Source organism: Oncorhynchus masou, chromosome 31 (assembly GCF_036934945.1).
Source record: "Oncorhynchus masou masou isolate Uvic2021 chromosome 31, UVic_Omas_1.1, whole genome shotgun sequence".
Classification (NCBI taxonomy): domain Eukaryota; kingdom Metazoa; phylum Chordata; class Actinopteri; order Salmoniformes; family Salmonidae; genus Oncorhynchus; species Oncorhynchus masou.
In genome coordinates, this window is record NC_088242.1 from 80,141,434 (window position 1) to 80,157,543 (window position 16,110).

General features: G+C 43.2%; 1 protein-coding gene across 4 annotated transcripts in view; it reads right to left on the reverse strand.

Annotated features, from left to right (window-relative positions):
- Positions 1-16,110, reverse strand: part of LOC135524528 (A-kinase anchor protein 13-like) — a 175,486-nt gene that overhangs the window by 35,470 nt on the left and 123,906 nt on the right. For all 4 annotated transcript variants that reach the window (XM_064952135.1, XM_064952133.1, XM_064952134.1 and 1 more), the window contains exons 9-10: positions 9,379-9,466; positions 2,678-2,793 (exon numbers count right to left, since the gene is read on the reverse strand). In XM_064952135.1, coding sequence (XP_064808207.1) covers positions 2,678-2,793; positions 9,379-9,466 — 204 coding nt within the window. The remainder of the gene's footprint in view (positions 1-2,677; positions 2,794-9,378; positions 9,467-16,110) is intronic.

Consider the following 16,110-nt stretch of genomic DNA (forward strand, 5'->3'; position numbering starts at 1 on the left):
CTTAAGAAAGTATTCACACCTCTTGACCAGGCTGAATTTTACATGGATTCAATTGACATTTTGTGTCACTGGTCTACACACAATTTAAAAAAAAACAGAATGTTAAAGTGGAATTACATTTTTAGAAATGGTTACAAATTAATAAAACATGAAAATATCTTGGGTCAATAAGTATTCAACCCCTTTGTTATGGAAGCCTAAATAAGTTCAAGAGTAAAACCTTTCCTAACAAGTCACATAATACGTTGCATGGACTCACTCTGTGTGCAATAATAGTGTTTAACACCCTAGAGTTGGTTGATGCACTGGTGCGTCAATCTAAATTACATAACAACAAAATCTGTCAGTTTAAGCTATAGATATATTTTTTTGTGGGGGGAGGGGTGGGCACAAACTAATGGAAAGGGGAGATTATGGAAAGGGGAGTTTCTCATGAACACCTCTCCGTTTTGCTCCACGACCCTAAAACTGTCACAGAACTCGTCTGAAGGTAACCGGTACCGGTTTAAAAAACTAACCAAAAAAAGGGGGTTAAATATGTCTAAAATTGTATATACAGTGCATTCGAAAAGGATCCAGACCCCTTGACCTTTCCACATTTTGTTACGATACAGCCTTATTCTAAAATATATAAAATTATGTTTTCTTTTCGTGAATCTACACACAATACCCCATAATGACAAAGGGAAAATCAGTTTTTAGAAATTTTTGCAAATGTATTAATTATTATTTTATTTTTGTTTTGTTTTTTATATAACTATTCAGACCCTTTGCTATGAGACACAAAATTGAGCTCAAGTGCATCCTGTTTTCATTGATCATCCTTGACATGTTCCTACAACTTGATTGGAGTCCACCTGTGGTAAATTCAATTGATTGGACATGATTTGGAAAGGCACACATCTGTCTATATAAGGTCCACAGTGGAAAGTGCATGTCAGAGCAAAAACTAAGCCATGAGGCATTGTAAGTAGAGCTCCAAGGCAGGATTGTGTCGAGGTACAGATCTGGGGAAGGGTACAAAAACATTTCTGCAGCATTGAAGGTCCCAAAGAACACAGTGGCCTCTTACTAGAGCTTGCCGCCCAGCCAAACTGAGCAATCGGGGGAGAAGGGCCTTGGTCAGGGAGGTGACCAAGAACCCGATGGTCATTCTGAGCTCCAGAGTTCCTCTGTGAAGATGGAAGCACCTTCCAGAAAGACAACCATCTCTGCAGCACTCCACCAATCAGGCATTTATGTTAGGTGACCAGATGGAAGCCACTCCTCAGAAAAAGGCACATGACAGTCCACTTGGAGTTTGCCAAAAGGCATTTAAAGGACTCTCAGACCATGAGAAACAATGATTCTCTGGTCTGATGAACCAAGATTGAACTCTTTGGCCTGAATTCCAAGTCACATCTGGAGGAAACCTGGCACCATCCCTACGGTGAAGCATGGTTGTGGCAGCATTATACTGTGGGGATGTTTTTCAGCGGCAGAGATTGGGAGACTAGTCAGGATCCAGGAAAAGATGAACGGAGCAAAGTACAGAGAGATCCTTGATGAAAACCTGCTCCGGAGCGCTCAGGACTGGGGCCAAGGTTCACCTTCCAACAGGACAACGACCCTTAGCACACAGCCAAGACAATGCAGGAGTCACTTCGGGACAAGTCTCTAAATGTCCTTCAGTGGCCCAGCCAGAGCCCAGACTTGAACTCGTTCTAACATCTCGGGATAGACCTGAAATTAACTGTGCAGAGACGCTCCCCATCCAACCTGATGGAGCTTGAGAGGATCCGCAAAGAATGGGAGAAACTCCCAAATACATGTGTGCCAAGCTTGTAGTGTCATACCCAAGAAGACTTGAGGCTGTAATAGCTGCCAAAGGTGCTTCAACAAAGTACTGAGTAAAGGGCCTGCATACTTATGTAAATTTCAGTTTTATTTTATTTGATACATTTGCAAAAAAATTCTAAAAAACAGTTTCTGCTTTGTCATTACGGGGTATTGTGTGTAGTTTGACGAGGGAAACATGATTTAATCAATTTCAGAATATGGCTGTGGATAAAGTCAAGGGGTCTGAATACTTTCCAAAGGCACTGTATATATTTCCTGATTTAGAACAGACACAAAATCTTGTTTCTTATTATTTATTTTTTGACTGTCCTTTTTGCCATTTATGAATATGTTCTTCAATGGTTCTATGGCCTTTAGTATTAAATGCCAAAATCAGTATTTATCCACAAGAAACAAGAAATGAGGACCAAGGCTGTAATGTGAAATTGCATTGGAGTGCCATTATGCCGCAGCCAAAAAAAAGGGTGGGGGGCAGGGCAGGGGAGGAATGAGCGAGCGAGGGGGATGAGGTCATAATGAGTTAGCTGGCCCAGGAAGAGTGATCATAGGAGGCTGCTGATGTTACATGGAACAGGCAAGCTGACCAGTCTGCTGTGGACTGGAGTTGGGGGCCAGAGGCCAAAACATAAACTAACGAATATAGGAGCTGGGAATTATATGGAAATATATCACCAGAAACATCCAACATAAAGTCATAGACCATGTTGTTTGTGTTTCAGGATTGTTTTATAATATACTCGTATGCTATCATGTCATAGCCACTCAAGACACTTACTCTTCTTCTTTGACGGTGTTGTGACTATAAAGGGAATGTCTCGTTCCAGTGTGCTGATCTCACCTTTCTGAAGACACCTTCCTCTCCCAGACTGTCCAAATCACTGACAGAGTCCCGCAGGGCACCGGTGGTCGACACAGAGCCTCCAACAATCTCTGAGCATGGGGATACTGGGAATTCTGGGAAAGAGAAAATTGGTATTAAGATTAGAGTCAGATATTTACCATTGCACGGCAGCACATATTTAATTGTATTTTTATTTTTAAATTGAACCTTTATTTAACTAGGCAAGTCAGTAAAGAACACATTCTTATTTACAATGACAGCATACTCCAGCCAATGCAGAGTCAATTGTGTGCTTCCCTATGGGACTACCAATCACAGCCAGATGTGATACAGCCTGGATTCGAACGAGGTACTATAGCGACGCCTCTGGCACTGAGATGCAGATGCAGTGCCTTAGACCTCTGCGCCACTCGGGAGTCCCAAGTCAACAGGCTTTAAAAGACAATCAGATTTTTCAATATCAAAACACAACAGAAAGATTGATCATCAAGGTCACATTTTCTAAGAGAATTGGGCCAGATTCACCACTTTGATCACAACACTGTCAAATGATCAGTAAGACAAATGTGCTGCAAAACATAATTGCATCGCTAGTTGCAATCCTTTTGGGCAGGATGTTGATGTCAGAAAGGATTTTATTCTATGAGTACACTGTATGACTGGGTTGTTGTTTTGTCATTGTTTGCCCTAGCAACCAGTGGAACAGTGGAAGTGAAAGTTGCCTAAAGCGAAGGGAAGCGCAGAACATAAACACAAGATACAGTATTTTGGAGATCTTTTTAAGCCATGATCAAATCAAATCAAATGTTATTGGTCACATACACATATTTAGCAGATGTTATAGCAGGTGTAGCGAAATGTTTGTGTTCCTAGCTCCAACAGTGCAGTAGTATCTAACAGTGCAGTAGTATCTAAAAACGATTCACAACAATACACACAAATCTAAAAGTAAAAGAATGGGATTTTGAAATATATAAATATTAGATTGAGCGGCATTGACTAAAACACAGTATAATAGAATACAGTACATGTGAGACAAGTAAAGCAGTATGTAAACATTAAAGTGACTAGGGTTCCATTATTAAAGTGGCCAGTGATTCCAAGTCAATATATAGAGGGCAGCAGCCTCTAAGGTGCAGGTTTGCGTAACCAGGTGGAAGCCGGCTAGTGATGGCTATTTAGCAGTATGGTGGCCTTAAGATAGAAGCTGGTTTTCAGTCTCTCGGTCCCAGCTTTTGATGCATCTGTACTGACCTCGTCTTCTGGATCATAGAGGGGTGAACAGGCCGTGGCTCGGGTGGTTGATGTCCTTAATGATCTTTTTGGCCTTCATGTGACATCGGGTGCTGTAGGTGTCCTGGAATGCAGGTAGTTTGCCCCCGGTGATGCGTTGGGCAGATCGCACCATTTATTTAGCAGTCTGGTGGCCTTAAGCCTCTGGGGAGCCCTGCGGTTGCAAGCTGTGCAGTTGCTGTAACAGGCGGTGATACAGCCCAACAGGATGCTCACAATTGCATCTGTAAAAGTTTGTGAGGGCTTTAGGGTCCAAGACAAATTTCTTCAGCCTCCTGAGGTTGAAGAGACGCCATTGCGCCTTTTTCTCCACACTGTCTGTGTGGGTGGACCATTTCAGATCGCCAGTGATGTGTACACCGAGGAATTTGAAGCTTTTCACCTTCTCCACTCCGGTACCGTCAATGTGGATAGGGGCGTGCTCCCTCTGTTTTTTCCTGAAGTCGATGAACAGCTCCTTTGTTTTGTTGACATTGAGTGAGAGGTTCTTTTCCTTGCACCACTCTCCCAGGGCCATCACCTCCTCCCTGTAGGCTGTCTCGTCATTGTTGGTAATCAGACTTACTACTGTTGTGTCATCTGACAAACTTGATGATTGATTGATGATTGAGTTGGAGGCGTGCATGGCCACGCAGTCATGGGTAAACAGGGAGTACAGAGGGCTGAGCACACACCCTTGTGGGGCCCCTGTGTTGAGGATCAGTGAAGTGGAGGTGTTGTTTCCTACCTTCACCATCTGGGGGGTGGCCCGTCAGGAAGTCCAGGACCCAGTTGCACAGGGCGGGGTTCAGACCCAGGGCCCCGAGCTTAATGATGAGCTTAGAGGGTACTTTGGTGTTGAGTGCTGACCGGCAGTGTGCATTGCAATGGCGATCACATTGTCTGTCGATCTATTGGGGTGGAAAGCAAATTCAAGTGGGTTTAGGGTGTCAGATAAGGTAGAGGTGATATGATCCTTAACTAACCTCTCAAAGCACTTCATGATGACAGTGCCACAAGGCAATAGTCATTTAGTTCAGTTACCTTACCTTCTTCGGTAGAGGAATATCTTGAATCAAGTGGGGACAGCAGACTGGGAAAGAGAAAGATTGAATATGCCTGTAAACACAACCAGCCAGCTAGTCTGTGCATGCTCTGAGTACGAAGATAGGGATGCCATCTGGGCCAGCAGCCTTGCGAGGGTTAACACGCTTAAACGTTGGCCGTGGAGAAGGAGAGCCCACAGTCCTTGGTAGTGGTGGCACTGTGTTATCCTCAAAGCGGGCAGAAGAAGTTGTTTAGCTTGTCCGGAAGCAAGACGTTGGTGTCCGCGACGTGACTGGTTTCCCTTTGTAGTATGTGATTGTCTGTAGACCCTGCCACATACATCTCGTGTCTGAGCCGTTGAATTGCGACTCTACTTTGTCTCTATACTGACGTTTTGCCTGTTTGATTGCCAAACGGAGGGAATAACTACACTGTTTGTATTCGGCCATATTACCTGTCACCTTGCCTTGGTTAAATGCGGTGGTTCGCGCTTTCAGTTTTGCACGAATGCTGCCATCTATCCACGGTTTCTAGTTTGGGTAGGATTTAATAGTCACAGTGGGTACAACATCTCCTATAGACTTCGTGATGAACTCAGCCCCTGTATCCGTGTATTCGTCAACGTTATTCTCAGCGGCTACCCGGAACATATCCTAGTCCGCATGTTCAGTAACAATCTTGAAGCAACGATTCCGATTGGTCAGACCAGCGTTGAATCGACCTTAGCACGGGTACCTCCTGTTTGAGTTTCTGCCTATAGGAAGGGCGGAGCAAAATGTAGTTGTGATCTGATTTGCCAAAGTGAGGGCGGGGGAGGGCCTTGTAGGCATTTCGAAAAGTTGAGTAGCAGTGGTCCAATGTTTTTAATGTAAATATTTGTATAAACATAACAAGATTCAACAACTGAGACGGAAACTGAACAAGTTCCACAGACATGTGACTAACAGAAATGGAATAATGTGTCCCCTAACAAAGGGGGGGTCAAAATCAAAAGTAACAGTCAGTATCTGGTGTGGCCACCAGCTGCATTAAGTACTGCAGTTCATCTTCTCCTCATGGACTACACCAGATGTTCCACTCTTCCACCAAGGCACCTACAAGTTCCCAGGACATTTCTGAGGGAATGGCCCTAGCCCTCACACTCCGATCCAACAGGTCCCCGACATGCTCAATGGGATTGAGATCCAGGCTTTTTGCTGGCCATGGCAGAACACTGACATTCCTGTCTTGCAGGAAATCACGCACAGAACGAGCAGTATGGCTGGTGGCATTGTCATGCTGGAAGGTCATGTCAGGATGAGCCTGCAGGAAGGGTACCACATGAGGGAGGAGGATGTCTTCCCTGTAACGCACAGCGTTGAGATTGCCTGCAATGACAACAAGCTCAGTCCATTGATGCTGTGACACACCGCCCCAGACCATGACGGACCCTCCACCTCTAAATCGATCCCGCTCCAGAGTACAGGCCTCGGTGTAACGCTCATTCCTTTGACAATAAACGCAAATCAGACCATCACCCCTGGTGAGACAAAACCGTGACTCGTCAGTGAAGAACACTTTTTGCCAGTCCTGTCTGGTCCAGTGACGGTGGGTTTGTGCCCATAGGCGACGTTGTGCTGGTGAGGACCTGCCTCACAACAGGCCTACAAGTCCTCAGTCCAGCCTCTCTCAGCCTATTGCAGACAGTCTGAGCACTGATGGAGGGATTGTGCATTCCTGGTGTAACTCGGGCAGTTGTTGTTGCCATCCTGTACCTGTCCCGCAGGTGTGACATTCGGATGTACCGATCCTGTGCAGGTGTTACATGTGGTCTGCCACTGCGAGGACGATCAGCAGTCCGCCCTGCCTCCCTGTAGTGCTGTCTTAGGTGTCTCACAGTACGGACAATGCAATTTATTGCCCTGGCCACATCTGCAGTCCTCATGCCTCCTTGCAGCATGCCTAAGGCAAGTAGATGAGCAGGGAGCCTGGGCATCTTTCTTTTGGCAGTTTTCAGAGTCACTGTGACCTTAATTGTCTACCGTCTGTAAGCTGTTAGTGTCTTAATGACCGTTCCACAGGTGCATGTTCATTAATTGTTTTTGGTTAATTGAACAAGCATGGGAAACAGCGTTCAAACCTTTTATAACCTCAGGGGGCTGAAGAAACTCGGCTTGTCACCAAAAGCACTCACAAACCTCTACAGATGCACAATCGAGTGCATCCTGTCGGGCTGTATCCCCGCCTGGTAAGGCAACTGCTCAGCCCACAACCGTAAGGCTCTACAGAGGGTAGTGAGGTCTGCACAACGCATCACCGGAGGCAAACTACCTGCCCTCCAGGACACCTACACCACCCGATGTCACAGGAAGGCCATAAAGATCATCAAGGACAACAACCACCGAGCCACTGCCTGTTCACCCCGCTATCATCCAGAAGGCGAGGTCAGTACAGGTGCATCAAAGCAGGGGCCGAGAGACTGAAAAACAGCTTCTATCTCAAGGACATCAGACTGTTAAACAGCCACCACTAACATTGAGTGGCTGCTACCAACATACTGACTCAACTCCAGCCACTTTAATAATGGAAATTGATGTAAAAAAAATGTATCCCTAGTCACTTTAAACAATGCCACTTAATATAATGTTTACATACCCTATATAAAAACTCATCTCATATGTATATACTGTACTCGATACCATCTACTGCATCTTGCCTATGCTATTCTGTACTAGCACTCATTCATATATCTTTATGTACATATTCTTATCCCTTTACACTTGTGTGTATAAGGTAGTAGTTGTGGAATTGTTAGGTTAGATTACTCGTTGATTATTACTACATTGTCGGAACTAGAAGCACAAGCATTTCGCTACACTTGCATTAACATCTGCTAACCATGTGTATGTGACAAATAAAATTGGATTTAATTTGATGTGAAGTTATTTGGATTTTAACGAATGATCTTTGAAAGACAGGGTCCTGAAAAAGGGATATATCTTTTTTTGCCGAGTTTATGTCGGCGAAATCTTACTTAATGGCAACTAATCTCTGCACAGATGTGAACAGTAGTCGAAATCATATGAAATAATGAGCAACATAAACTATCTTCTTCAGATATCAAAGGTAGCAGAGGTAGGGTAGCCTTGTTCGTGAGCTGCACAGTGTGCTGCATGCCTGGCCTGCCAAGCAAAGGGGTGCAGTGATACCGAAGGGACACATGGTACAGTAGGGATAAGATTCAAAGAAAGCAGTGCCATTCCATACCCATCTTATCTGCATCAATGACCTTACCATTTCAGTGCTCCAGACTGGGACTGTTTAGTTGCCGTTTTCGACCCTTTGACTTGACTGTGCAAGTTCAATTCTTAATTGGTGGCATTGGTGCGAGCTGCACATTCTATCTATATGGTCACCTTACTTTAAAAAAAAAAATTTTTTTTTTTAGGAGGCTAAAACCATGATTTGGTCAAAAAGTCAAGTACATTAACTTCATCATTCCTGTAAAGAAAGTGTCTTCCTGCCCCTATACCTGTTTCACTGCTGTGTGGAGCAATCCACTCTCTCTCCTTTCCTGGGAAAACATTTATGTTCCAGGATAAAACAAGTAAAGTGTTCTTATTGTATAACATTTTAAAATCTAATTGTGGGGAAACCACAGCTATCATAGTTCTCAGCTTTCTGTAGGTATCATTTTTATTTCTCAACTCAAAATTTTGCGCTCAATATAAACTATTTTGCAACAGAGATACTTGATATGGTTCTGAGATATGGAATGCGCAAAATGCGATATGGCCATTGAGATTGCATAGGCCTCATTGGGCAGCATAGGCTACAACAAAATTAGTAAATTACTTGCCTGAACGTGTTTTTGTTTAGGCATTTTAGTTTGCTTGATATTTGGCAATGTGAAAACAACTGGACCAAATGAAAAAAATACAATGTAACAAATAATCTAAATGATTCAAACTATAGCTCAGAACTGTGTGTGAAAACGCCCTAAGCCTCTCTCTCTCCTCCTACAAAGCGCTGCTCTCTCCTCTACAGTATGTCTTAATCCTCTGAAATCAAGTTACAACCTCGCCTTTCCAACTGAGATCCTCCAGAAATCAAATTACATTCTGGCAAATGTTCTTCCATGATCCAAGCAAGGACCTCTGGAACTCTGACAACCCTCCTAATCTTCATTTATGCTCCTCTCTATCTTATATAACCCCCAATGATTAGTGACTGCCTGGCAGAAAGGAAACTCAACACTGGCAATGCCATGGCTGGAAATGGTCAATACAAATTCCCCTGACAAGCTGCCTTGAAGACAGAGTTCCTTTGACGAACAGATCTGTATGTAAGTTCCCTTAGCCTCATCTACAGTACGGCATCATATTTTGACTAGTTCTTACCTGTGCATTCTGGGATCGTGGTTTTCACCTGTAGTGTGGGATCTGTGCAGGGCTGGACAGGGTAAAATGCCTCCTTCTCTTTGTGGATCTGTAAACAGAAGAAATTTGGGATCAACAAGACTGAACTTATACAACAGATGTCTTCAGCAATGTAGAGGGTAAACATTTGTAGTTTTTGAGAGACAAAAACCACTACTGGATATTCACCAACTGCCCGTTTCTCCAAATGTTCTATTTTCATAAACCCCAAGAATCTGAGAAGAATTCCTAGTATTCTCAACCACATTGTCTTGGCTGGTTGGTTGTGTATGAACAGTCAGACAGACTTACAGCTCGTCTCAGGACATTAACATTGATGGCCTCTACTTTCGAAGACCCCATTTTCCCTACCACAGAACCATTTTCCCTACCACAGAACCATTTTCCCTACCACAGAACCATTTTCCCTACCACAGAACCATTTTCCCTACCACAGAACCCAGCCTTGCATATGGGGGAGAGAAGAAATACATTCCTGGGGGTAGAGAGAATCTAATCACGTGAATAAAAGACCACAAACAGTGGGACTGTGCCGCAATCTGACTTGCCAGGCCCACATCTGGCTTATCCCATGGGCCCAGGTCTGCTACAGGCAGCATACAGGCAGCATACAGGCAGCATACATGCAGCATACAGGCAGCAGGCTCTCTGTCTGCAACAGCCTGGGCTGAGCTAAGCTGAGACTGCTGCTCACCACACATGCTGCTGGGAATTTGGACTGGGAGTCAGAGAGGAATTCTGCCCACATGTAAACATGAGGCCTGATTGACATTCAGCTAACAGCTGCTAGCAGTCTGAGGCTCTGGGTCTAGCAGGAGTTCAAGTAATATAAGGATGATCCGTGTTCACTGTTCAGATGGCTGTACGAGCAGAATGGAAGAGGGAGAACACAAACACTCAGATACATACAGAGAGTGATGACAAAATGAATAGAGATAAACTATTGCTTTTTCTAGTAGATGCCCTTATTACAACCCAAATAGATCAGCTGAAGATTTCAAGAGTTACAATATAGTGACTACAATAATTACACTTCTCCAGGGAGGGGTTTATTGAGAACTTGGCCATGGAGAGTTGACGAGGACAGAGAGGATATTCACACCGCTCAGCCTCAGTACCCCATCATACAGCCCCAAACATCACACCCACAGGCAGACCACTCATCATGTGACTCCAGTTCGCCAACTACAGAGCCAATCCTGGCCATGTTCTGTTATAATCTCTACCCGACACAGCCAGAAGAGGACTGGCCACCCCTCAAAGCCTGGTTTCTCTCTAGGTTTCTTCCTAGGTTTTGGCCTTTCTAGGGAGTTTTTCCTAGCCACTGTGCTTCTACACCTGCATTGCTTGCTGTTTGGGTTTTTAGGCTGGGTTTCTGTACAGCACTTTGAGATATCAGCTGATGTAAGAAGGGCTATATAAATACATCTGATTTGATTTGAATGTATGTACGCATGTACTGTACTCAGTTTGTAATAAGTGTGTGTGCATGCTCGCATGTGTGTGGCTGTGTGCTTTTGCTTATGCTATCTTTGTGGGTACCATAGTCCTCACAAGGATTGTAAAACAAGGACAATTATGACAATTGAGGACATTTTTTTAAATGTTATTTTATTTTATTTCACCTTTATTTAACCAGGTAGGCTAGTTGAGAACAAGTTCTCATTTACAACTGCGACCTGGCCAAGATAAAGCAGAGCAGTGTGAACAGACAACACAGAGTTACACATGGAGTAAACAATTAACAAGTCAATAACACAGTAGAAAAAAGGAGAATCTATATACATTGTGTGCAAAAGGCATGAGGAGGTAGGCGAATAATTACAATTTTGCAGATTAACACTGGAGTGATAAATGATGAGGTCATGTACAGGTAGAGATACTGGTCTCCACAAGAAAAAATGCTATTTTAGGCTTTAAGGTTAGGTTTAGGGTTAGGGTTAGAATTAGGGTTAGTTTAAGGTTTTAGGGAAAATAGGATTTTGAATGGGAATCATTTAGTCCCCACAAGGATAGTAAAACAAACACGTGTGTGTGTGTTTACATGAGTATATTATTCAAATGCACTTGTGCATGCAACTGTGACTGCATGTCTGTGTGTGTGTGTGTGTGTGTGTGTATCTGCTTATGTTTATGTGTTTATCCAGGACATTCTCCAGTCACACACACACAAACACGCACGAGCAGCTGCTGATTACAGCGCCTTATTGTTCCTCCCCTTATCAGCTGCTGCTGCTCAGACTCAGGCCAGGAGTACAATACAGACACGTGACCTGGAGATACCATCCTCTCAGACCACACAATGGCTTTATCACACCACACGACCCACGGAAAGATAGATGACCCATGACCACATCTCAACATGCTTTTATCACTGACAGACAACCCACGATGAGACCTCATCAAGGTTTATCTCACATAGACAACCCACGGACACATTGCAACATGCTTCGACAGTATCACACCAGACGACCCACATTCGGACATAAGTATGGTTTATCACGAAAACAGAGGACACATTAGGACCTTTCTATCCCTTTACAACCTGTAGATGACCCTATGGAGACGTCACCAGGATCCTATCACATAAAGCAACCCCATCCTATCACAGACCAGCCCCACAATGCACCACCCTTTATCCAACCAGACTCTAAGATGTAAAGGTCCCATCAGCCCAGACCCAGTTAAGTTTGTGACAGCCCCCGGGGCCCCTGATGGCGTGCCCAGTCCACATCAAACACAGGACTCTGACACCGGACACAGTTCATTGACAAACTGCTGGACACATAGCTGGATTCCATTCTGATGCCATGTTGTGTAGTCTCCAATTGTGATGTTAATGAGCCTAGCAGTCATCGAAATCCTATGTGACATCTTGGCTAAATATCCGTCTGAAGACCTTGACTCTGACTCAACCACACACACATAGTCACAGTAATCAAGAAATATGCAATACATAACACAGGTCTGTATTACTATACAGTACATTCTCAAAATGGGCAGAAAAATGATCAGCTATCTGGACTTCCAGAGGAGAGTTCACTGTCTATTGGGTTTCCACCACTGAGGAGAGAAAAGTCAAGACGTCCCGGATCTTTTTGTTGAAGAGGAAATACATCAGTCAATCAGTTACCTGTCTGGACTAAACAGTCCTTAAGGGCCAGAGATTGAAATGATTTATGATCCAAAAATTAAGTTATGAAGCCATTCCACTGCTTTCTTTCGCAACACAAACATGTGCACTGACGTTCATTACTAATGACAACTTACTTGATGACAGAACTGATTGAGTCAGGTAAAAGTCAATTATATTTCAAAGCATGAAACCCAATAAAGAGAGAGAGAGAGAGAGAGAGAGAGAGAGAGAGAGATAGAGATAGAGATAGAGATAGAGATAGAGAGAGAGAGGGAGAAGGAGAGAGAATAAAGTCCATGTGTACATTGCTCTTCTGTGTAGTGGGAATATGAAAACGTGGATTTCCCCATGCTTGTGGTTAATTGTCTTAGCCCCACTAGAGGGATGTGGGGGGAGGGGGCTTCTATACCAGGGGCTCTGCACAGTCAAAGTGGCTCGTGGACAATGCACAAGGCCTAATAGATGGGCCTGCCTACAGCCCAGTCAATCACTGAGCAGCCTCTGTGTGCCCTGCAGCACTGGGCGGAGGAGAACACTGCACTCTTATCCTCCAGAAGCCCAGGGTCCAGGCCCCACAGCAGACACACACACCGGACACACATATTTAACATACAATATAGAACATGAGACATGGACACAGCTCTTATTGTATACAATGCATGCAGGTACAAACACATATCCATTATTATCCAACAATGAATAATAATTCATTTTTGTTCTATTCTATTTTATTATATTCTATACAAAAATAGCATGCATTTACACAGTATTTCAGGCCTTAAGCCTGTCTCCAAAGCTATCTGAGAAAAGTAGATGATCAGCTAAAAATTGATAAAGGTGGGTGGAGAAAGAGGCTCCATGTTCAGAAGTGTCCCCAAAGGAAAATAAACCAAAATATAGTGTTTGGCAGACAGAGACTTGCCATTTCCACAGTGACATCCAATGGCTGGCGTGACACAGTGGCACAGCAAGGGAGAGGAATGTCCTTGGAGAGAACTAATTCGAAGTGCTTTGTTACAGTACTTACTGTGTAGATAAAAACAACACTGCCAAGCTTAGTTTACGCACATACGATCAATACATGCACTTAGAATAGATTTGTAAATTGTTTTTATTTAACTTTTATTTATTCAGGCGAACCCATTGAAACCAGGGTCTCAATTACAATGGTGCCCTGAGGACAACAAATTCAAAATGATCAATAAAAATAAACTGAAAATTACATAATAAACACTACAGCTTCAAACACCAAATACAATTGTTTATATTAAAAATAAATAGTTGCAATTCTCATTAAATTCATTCAACATAAAAGTCCTAAACTGCCCTAGAGGCACCAGAGTCAAGATGAGTTTTGTATATACTATTCCAAAAATAGGGGGGGGGACTAAAACTGAAGGCGGCTTTACCGAGATTCATTTTTTGAAGCTTTTTTGAAGCTGAGGCATAGTTAATAGAGCTGGGGGGGTAATTTCAAACAAGATTTCCCCAGGAGTGGTACTAGCAACGACTAGCAAGGAGTTTTACCCTGGTCTATCTGGCACTGAGTTCACTTGGCCATCGCCCTTCACGGCACACATGACCACACCACACCAAAGAACTTCACAGGACAGTTTCTCAGTCTGAGAAAGGGCCAAAGCTAAGGAAAAATAGATTTGATCTGACCACTACCGCCGTCACCCCTACTTTTGAAGGATGGTGTAAGACAGATGCACTAAATAAGGTGTAGAGGCCATCTTGTCTCTAATATACAGTGCCTTCAAAAAGTATTTATATCCCTTGACTAGTTCACAAATGTTGTTTTCCCCCTCACCCATCTACTGTACACACAATACCCCATAATTACTAAGTGAAAACGTGTTTTTAGACATTTTTACAAATGTATTGAGACTTAAATACAGAAATATCTCATTTACATAAGTATTCACACCCGAGTCAATAAATGTTAGAATCACCATTGGCAGCTAACAGCTTTGCTCCAGTGTATATTTGACTTGTGTTTTAGGTTATTCTCCTGCTGAAAGGTCAATTCGTCTTCCAGTGTCTGTTGGAAAACAAACTAAGACAGGGGCTCCTCTAGGATTTGTCTGCTTAGCTCTATTCTGTTGATTTCTATCCTAACAAAACTCCCTAGTCCTTGCCGATGACAAGCATACCCATAACATGATGCAGCCAGCACCTAGCTTGAAGTGGTACTCAGTGATGTGTTGTCTTGGATTTCCCCCCAAATAAACACTTTGTATTCAGGATATAAAGTACTTTTCTTTTCCACATGTTTAGCAGTTTTACTTTAGTGGCTTATTGCAAACAGGATGCATGTTTAGAAATATATGAATTCTGTTGAGGCTTCCTTCTTCTCGCTCTGTTATTACAGTTAGTATTATGGTTAGCATTACGGAAAGTATTAGACTCACAGATGTAAATTCTCGGGCCGACTCTTTTCTCTGTACATATCAATGATGTCGCTCTTGCTGCGGGTGATTCTCTGATCCACCTCTATGTAGATGACACCATTCTGTATACTTCTGGCCCTTCTTTGGAAACTATGTTAACAAACCTCCAAACAAGCTTCAACGCCATACAGCACTCCTTCCGTGGCCTCGAACTGCTCTTAAATGCTAGTAAAACTAAATGCACGCTCTTCAACCGATCGCTGCCCGCACCTGCCCACCCGACTAGCATCACTACCTTGAACGGTTCTGACTTAAAATATGTGGATAACTATAAATACCTAGGTGAGTGGCTAGACTGTAAACTCTCCTTTCAGACTCACATTAAGCATCTCCAATCCAAAATTAAATCTAGGATTGACTTCCTACTTCGCAACAAAGCCTCCTTCACTCTTGCTACCAAACATACCCTTGCAAAACTGACTATCCTATCGATCCTTGACTTCGGCGATGTAATTTACAAAATAGCCTCCTACACTCTACTCAGCAAATTGGTTGCAGTCTATCACAGTGCCATGGAACAAATTGCAGAAATCGCTGAAGTTGGAGACTTTTATCTCCCTCACCAAATTCAAACATCTGCTATCTGAGCAGCTAACCGATCGCTGCAGCTGTACATAGTCTTATCGGTAAATAGCCCACCCAATTATACCTACCTCATCTCCATACTGTTTATATTTATTTACTTTTCTGCTCTTTTGCACATCAATATCTCTACCTGTACATGACCATCTGATCATTTATCACTACAGTGTTAATCTGCAAAATTGTAATTATTTGCCTACATCCTCATGCACACAATGTATATAGACCCCTTTTTTACTACTGTGTTACTCTGTGTTGTCTGTGTGTAACTCTGTGCTGTCTGTTCACACTGCTATGCTTTATCTTGGCCAGGTCGCAGTTGCAAATGAGAACTTGTTCTCAACTAGCCTACCTGGTTAAATAAAGGTGAAATAAATAAAAAATAAAATAAAAATCTGTTTTATCACCAAAGCCCCATATACTACCCACCACTATGACCTGTATGCTCTCGTTAGCTGGTCCTTGCTACATATTCATCGCCAAACTCACTGGCTCCAGGTTATCTATAAGTCTTTGCTAGGT